Below are 6956 nucleotides of genomic sequence, written 5' to 3' on the forward strand. Positions count from 1 at the left end.
AAGCTTATTGGCGGTCCCGCTAGGTCGCTTGCGTTTTGGCAGTTATAGTAGCCAATGGAAATAAAGGATTATCTTAAGAAACCAATCCTGGAGTAGTAGGGAGGATCCTTCCTGGGTTCCGGCTCCGGCCCCAGCGCCTTCCCTTGCCTACGGAGGCGGTGCTGTCGCTGACCGAGCAGCGGGAGTGAGGTGGGTCCGGGTTGGGCCCGAGGTCGCGGGGGGAAGCGGACACGACTTCGCGGGGAACTCTGTACACGGCCACTTCACTCTCACCGAGGAGTTGGAGGCTGCTGCTTTGCTCCCTGGACCGAGTGGGAAGCCAAGGGGCCTTGTGGTCCCTCCGCCCCGACCCTCGGCCCTGGTCCCCGGACGACGCAGCCAGGTGGCTGTCCCCACCCTATTCCCCGGCCCTTCTGTTGGGTTTGAGTATACGGCACTCTTGCCACTGACCATACGTTTAGGATCAGCCCTTCCTCCTCTCCCACCCCTCCGGCCCCAAGCCCGCCGGCAATCTCTGAAACCAGCCCTTGTCCCCTTGGGCCTCCGCCATTGGCTTCTCCCCGCCCCACAACACACAACCCAGCCTCTTGGGCCCTGGCCCTATGACACTTCTGGCAGTCTTTGCTCCCTCTTCCCTGACCAGCTCCTGCTACCCTCTGGCTTCCTTGGTCCTCCTCTATCTTTGACCCGTTATCTAGCTTCCCTGTACAATTACCCTGTTCGTCAACACTTTGCCCTTGGTCTTTCACAACTCCTCTCTCCCCTTCCTCCCCGCAGCCCTTGCCTTGGCCCCAAAGACCTGTAACTTTGGCCCTCCATACCGCACTATGGCTTAGCCCCTTCCCTTTAACCTAGCCCCTTCACCGTCATCATCTGTGATCACTAGCCCCATCTTCTTGGCTCTTAACTTCTTAGACCTGGCCCCTTCTCCACTTCTCAGCCCCTTCCACCTATGCTTCTCCCTGTGCAGCTGAGCCCCCAGGAAGACAAAGCCCAATAGACCTCTTTTCCCCCAAAATCTCTGCAGTGTGATGTGAAAGTGCCTCTGTACTTCAGCTTCATTCTCGTCTCAGTAGGTAATTGGCTTTCTATCTCTGCGCGTCCCAGTCTTACCCATCCTGCAAGTCTTAGATCAAATACCTACTCTTCCATGAAACTGCTCAACCCTGATCTCATCAGGGAGATACACCTGTGTCATGTGAACTTCAGCGGTACTGTTTTTATTTATTTCCTTCCTTCCCGTCTTCTCTCCTTTTCTCCTTCAGTACTGGTATAATGGTTAAAAGCACTGGCTTTGAAGTGATGGGCATAGGCCCCAGTTCTGCCACTTACTTGCTGTGGGCCCTTGGTCAAGGTACTTAATTTCTCTGAGCCTCAGCTTTCTCATCTCTAAAATAAGGATGATGTGAAGTGAAATTAGATGATTCATGTATGGTGCTTAGTTCACAGCTTAGCACTTGATATGAGCTTTGAAAAATGTTAATAATGTGCCAGTGCTGTGTTAGACACTGAGGAGTGGGTACAAAGGTGCCTAAGGCCCAGTTCCTGCCCCTGTCCCCTGAACTTAACCTTCTGCATTGTAAGACAATTTCTGCAGTTCATGGTCTGTGTCACTACACTGTATCACAAACTGTGAGTGGTAATCATAATCCTAAATCCTTTTGCTCTTACATTGACCTAGCATCCAGCCCTGGGTAGAGCTGGAGCTTGGTAAATTATAGGTTCTCAGAACAGCAATTTTGGAATGGAGGCCAAATAGCTCATAGCATAGAGATACTGTAGCCGTGGGTCAGATGGGAGCAGGGCAGGGGGTGGGGGATGGGATGGTGGCGTAAATTAAGATCACATTCTGTCACTTATACATTCAAAGACATTTGAGCACCCAGCTTTATGCTGCAGAAGGAGATTACTAATATGACCCAGTCCCTTTCCTCAAGTTGCTTATAAACTGCTAGTAGAAACAGACATGTAAGTAGGTAATTGCAAACCACTATAAGGCAAGCACAAGATTCTGTAAGTGCATAAAGGAGAAAGGCAGGAATCAGGAGATTGCTGAGGAAAAGTGGGTGAGAATAGACACAAGTAACCATGAACTGGGTTCTGAAGACAGAGCTGGTGTTTTATTCAGCTCATTCAACAAATACTTATGAAGGATCTACTGTGTATGGCTGCCACTACTCTAGGAGTTTTGGTTACATTGGTAAATTGAAAAAAAAAAAAAAAAAAAACCCCAAAAAAACACAAAGACATCAGCTCTCATGGAACTTATGTTTTAGGGAAGCAGACAATAAATAATTGACATAAAGAAAATGTCAGAAGGTAAGATATGCTATGGGGCAGGGGGACTGGGAGTGTGGGAGTGACTTAAATTTTTTAAAGGATGGTCAGGAAACAGTGTCTAAGTATCACGGAATAGTTTCTCATGTTTACTTGCGTTTTTGGAAGTAAAGCAAGTCAATTATTTTTCATATTTATTATCTAAATTCTTCAAGGAACACTAACAGGGATTGGTAAATTACAGCTCACTTCCTGTTTTAAAGAAAGTTTTATTGGAACACAGCCACACTTACTCCTTTATGTCTTATCTATGGCTGCTTTAATGATTCATGATACAGTGGCAGAATTGAATAGTTGCAGCAGATATCCCATGGCCATAAATATTTACTAAATATTATCTGGCCCTTTACAGAAAAAGCTTGTCAATCTCTGGTTCTTAAAGAGTTGAGGGTCTGTCTGTATTTCACATTTTAGAAGGTTATATACAGTTTTATGCTATTTTTAAGTTAAAAGTTTTTTCTTAATGAGATCGTTTAAAAGATCTTTTTCTTGTGTTCTTCACAGGGCCTGGATATAATGTCTTCAACAGTTGTAACAGCAGCTGCTATTTGCTGATTGACAGCATGTGTCACACACTCTGCTGAGTATTACAGGCATTTTTTTCTAATACAAAGTCTTGTAGTGTGGGTAGGTATCACAATTTTAGTGATGAGGGAGTTTAAGCTCAGAGTGGTTGAATAATTTGCAGAGAGTAGTAAAGTTAGTATGCGTCACAGTTGTAATCCAGCCCTAAATGTAGTCAGTACCTCTTTCTTCATTCTGTGTTTTTTTCCAGAAATACTTGCAGACTTGAAGGAATTATCAGTCTTTCATTTTCTATCATCAGTGTCCTATGATAGTTTGTGCTTCCCTCCCTCATCCCTTTGTTCATGTCACTCTGTTCACCAGCCCACTCTGCTGAAATGTCGTTATGTCTTCAAGGCCTGGAGGAAATGCTATCACTCTCATCAGAGGTACTTTTCACCCCAACTCTTTCCCTGTCCTTGGCTGTAGGAACCTAAAGGAGTCTGTGAGGCTTAGCACACATTTACTGATGTTTGCACAAATCAAGGCCTGTACTGGGCACTCTTATGTGTTTAGTTTTGGGGTGGAGTGTGGGGAGTGTGGTTTGTGTGTCTGTGTCTGTGTTTATCTTTGTGTGTACTTGGTATGTGAGTGTGTGCTTGTGTGTGGTGTGTGGGTATATGTGTGTAGACATATATGTAACTATGTGGCTGTGGCATGTGGCTAAATGTGTGTGTAGTGTGTATGTGTGTGGTGTGATAATGTATGGTTGTGTGTGGTGTGTAGGTGTGTGGTGTGTAGTTGTGTGGCTGTTGTGTGTGGTATGAGAATGTGAGTGTGTCTGGTATGTGAGTATGACTGTGTCACTTGAGAATGTGGCTTTGTGTATGGTGTGAGTGTGTATGTGTGATTCTGGTTGCTTGTGTGCATGCATGCGTGTGCGGGTGGGGGGGGGCAGTGGGTGGGGCTTTGTGTGGTGTTTGAGAATGTAGTGGAGGGCACTGACTGATCAGAAGAAACACAGCCCAGGCCCCACAGTAGGTCCTGGAGGTCCCAGGTATTAACCCAGATGTTTACTTGCTAGATTCTGCTGTGGTCTGGAGAGGGGTACAGTGGCAGAAATCTCAAGAAAAGGCAAAGCTGGGCCTTGTCACCTAGGAGAGCCTCAAGATTTAGAGGTTTTGTTTTGTTCATTTTGAAATCTGGCAAATAGATGGATACTTGTAAGGAAGGCTTTTCAAAAAGGATTAAACATAAAAAGAGTTACAGTTAACTTACAGTTAGGCAGAAAAATTGCACTTATCCCAAAATGAAAGCTCTTTTACTTGCCCATGAATTATAGTCTGGATTGTCGTTGCTTAGTGGTATCAAGAAGAGTGACATTATTCAAATGGCACAAATATCATCTGGTGGTGGTGGACAAAGCCGGTGCCTTCTTTTTGCTCTGGTGGGTAGCTTTAAATATCTCTGAAAGTTTGTCACTTAAAAGGTAGCAAGTAAAGGTGTTCTATCCAAGTATTCCAGTTGATTGAAGTTATTTCTAGTGGATGGTCCCATGGGGAAGGTGTGTACCCTTCAAACTGAACAAAAGATATCCTATGATCTGGCCCAACCCAAAGAATAAAGGTGTTGGCCATTTGTGTTCATTCTCAGGGTTCAGAGATGGGCAGTGAGAAGGAGCAGAGTCCAGAACCACACCTGCCTGAGGAAGGGGAAGGGGGTAAGCCTTGGAGAGTGGATGACTCAGAGGGTTCTTGGATCCCACCTGGGGAGAAGGAGCATGGGCAAGAGAGCCTGTCGGATGAACTGCAAGAAACTCATCCAAAAAAACCATGGCAGAAAGTCACTGTCCCGGCTCGAGAGCCAGGGGATCCCATTGCTCATCCAAGGCATGAGGCAGATGAGAAACCCTTTATATGTGCCCAGTGTGGCAAAACCTTCAATAATACCTCCAACCTGAGAACACACCAGCGGATCCACACTGGTGAGAAGCCTTACAAGTGTTCTGAATGTGGCAAGAGCTTCTCGAGAAGCTCCAACCGCATCCGGCACGAGCGGATCCACCTGGAAGAGAAACACTACAAATGCCCCAAGTGTCAGGAGAGCTTTCGGCGGCGCTCAGACCTCACCACACACCAGCAAGATCACCTAGGCAAGCGGCCATACCGCTGTGACATCTGTGGCAAGAGCTTCAGCCAGAGCGCCACACTAGCTGTGCATCACCGGACCCACCTGGAGCCAGCGCCCTACATCTGCTGTGAGTGTGGGAAGAGCTTCAGCAACAGCTCCAGCTTTGGCGTGCATCACCGCACCCACACAGGTGAGAGACCTTATGAGTGCACTGAGTGCGGGCGGACCTTCAGCGATATCTCCAACTTTGGAGCTCACCAGAGGACCCACAGAGGGGAGAAGCCCTACCGGTGTACTGTGTGCGGGAAACACTTCTCCCGGAGCTCCAACCTCATCCGCCACCAGAAAACTCACTTGGGCGAGCAGGCTGGGAAAGATTCCAGCTGAAGGAGAGCCCCATTTAGAGTGAAGGAGAGAGAGCGAGAGACCCCAACCTATTGGAGGAAGATCTTGAGCATCTGCTGCTGCTACCTTGACCTCAAGCCCTTCATCCCACTTTGGAGAATGGTTTTGTATTGCCTCTGAAGTCAGGATCTCAGGAAGTCCTGATAAGGGACTCTGGAGTAAAAACCCTTGCCTCTTTCCGGGCCAATTTCTCGTGCTGAAAAGTCAGAGGACCCAGTCTTGGCTTCACTTTCTTGGGGTGAAAGAGAAATAGGGTAGGCTCAGAACATGCTCGTGTCATTAAGGCAGCAGTCCCCTGGCCTTTGAGGAAGTACCTATGAGATGGGTGTCACTATCTGAAGGTTCTCCAAATTGTCTGTGAACTTGCTTAGGTAGGAGTGCACTGCAGTGTCCTGCTAGTTCCCACCTATTGTGCCCCAACTTTGCTTCTAGATCTCTGGGCTGGGAGGAGTGACCTTCTCAATGGAAGGGGCCTCCTTGGTCTGGAGAAGAGATCTGAGGTCCTGCCTTAGAAATGAAAGGGAAACCCTCAGGGAGCCATGACCCAGGGACCTTCACACTCCCCAATGTTTGTTACTTGTTATCCCTCCCCCAACCTCCCCAACCTGCCTCTGTTTTCCCCAGAGTGATTAGCAGTAAAACCCTTCAATGAAAAGGACCCGTGTACTTATTTGGGGAAGTGGGGAGCTGGGGAGATTGTCCCACTGAACCCACTCTGCAAGGGAGTTGAATTCTAAGAAAGACAGATGGGTAGATGCTCTGGAAAGCAAAAGAAAGCCGACTGAGTTTCTGGGGCCTTTGAAGAGAAGGGGGAAAGGAAAGGAACTAACATTAATTGAGCATCCACTACATGCAATTGTTTCCATCAGTCACATTTACATTCTTTATCTCATGTAGTTGTTACAGCAACCCTCAAAGGAATAAGAAGAGGACATGGAAGTGAGTAAAGATAAAGTCACTTGCTGTGAAGTCATAACAGCAAGTATGTTGTGGAGCAGAGTTCAAACTTGGGCCTCCCTGACTGCCAGCTGTTGCTCTTTTCACCAGATTTACCTTTTAGCTTCTGAAGGAGGAGCCACTTAGGAGACTTGCCTGGAGGTAGGAGCCAGTGTGGCCTCTTAATATGGCCTTGGACCATTTGCTCTGTGGCAAGTCAGTACCAAACATGAGAACCTTTTCAACTTTATTTTGAGGTCAACTTTATTTTATCTTGAGACAGGATCTTGCTCTGTCGCCTGGGCTGGAGTGCAGTGGTGTGATGACAGCTCACTGCAGCCTTGATCTCCTGGGCTCAAGTGATCCTCCCACCTCAGTGTCCCGAGTAGCTGGGACTGCAGGTGCACACCACCACACCTGGCCCTCAATGTTATTGATTGAGCACTTACTCTGTGCGTAGGAAGAATGGCAGTGACAGGGAGTAGGGGGTGAAGGGTGGGATAAGGTGAGAGAAATCTTAAAACCCATAATGAGAGTCTTTGCTTTTAGTAGCAATAGTTTAGTCCCCAAGGCTGAAACAGCTTAGCACGGATTGTGTCTGGTTTCCTGTCCTCCTGGTTTAGGCCTGGCTCTACATGGCAGAT

The 6956-nt window shown here is 47.4% G+C and overlaps 1 protein-coding gene across 14 annotated transcripts; it reads left to right on the forward strand.

Moving 5' to 3' along the window:
* The first annotated feature begins 109 nt into the window (after positions 1 to 109).
* On the forward strand, positions 110 to 6031 carry ZNF691 (zinc finger protein 691). 14 transcript variants are annotated; one of them, XM_017960570.3, is made up of 4 exons: positions 110 to 189; positions 2842 to 2964; positions 3113 to 3290; positions 4495 to 6031. In XM_017960570.3, exons 3-4 carry the CDS (start codon positions 3207 to 3209, stop codon positions 5356 to 5358), a joined length of 948 nt encoding a protein of 315 aa, XP_017816059.1. In that variant the 5' UTR covers positions 110 to 189; positions 2842 to 2964; positions 3113 to 3206; the 3' UTR covers positions 5359 to 6031. The 14 variants fall into 14 exon arrangements, with proteins under 14 accessions (XP_017816059.1, XP_003891752.1, XP_021795947.1 ...); XM_021940255.2 differs by adding an exon at positions 4204 to 4288 and having other exon boundaries at positions 120 to 189; positions 2842 to 3290; XM_017960574.2 differs by having other exon boundaries at positions 155 to 382.
* Positions 6032 to 6956: the final 925 nt, after the last annotated feature.

The sequence above is a fragment of the Papio anubis genome, chromosome 1 (genome assembly GCF_008728515.1).
Source record: "Papio anubis isolate 15944 chromosome 1, Panubis1.0, whole genome shotgun sequence".
NCBI classification, from domain to species: Eukaryota; Metazoa; Chordata; class Mammalia; order Primates; family Cercopithecidae; genus Papio; species Papio anubis.

Excerpts from the sequence above, each read along its gene's own strand:
- ZNF691 (XM_021940255.2), top strand. The coding sequence starts at position 3,043 with ATGCGTCACAGTTGTAATCCAGCCCTAAATGTAGTCAGTACCTCTTTC. Across the intron at positions 3,291-4,203 it reads TGCTATCACTCTCATCAGAG|TGGTATCAAGAAGAGTGACA; the intron begins GTACTTTTCACC and ends GTCGTTGCTTAG. Across the intron at positions 4,289-4,494 it reads GGTGCCTTCTTTTTGCTCTG|GGTTCAGAGATGGGCAGTGA; the intron begins GTGGGTAGCTTT and ends GTTCATTCTCAG.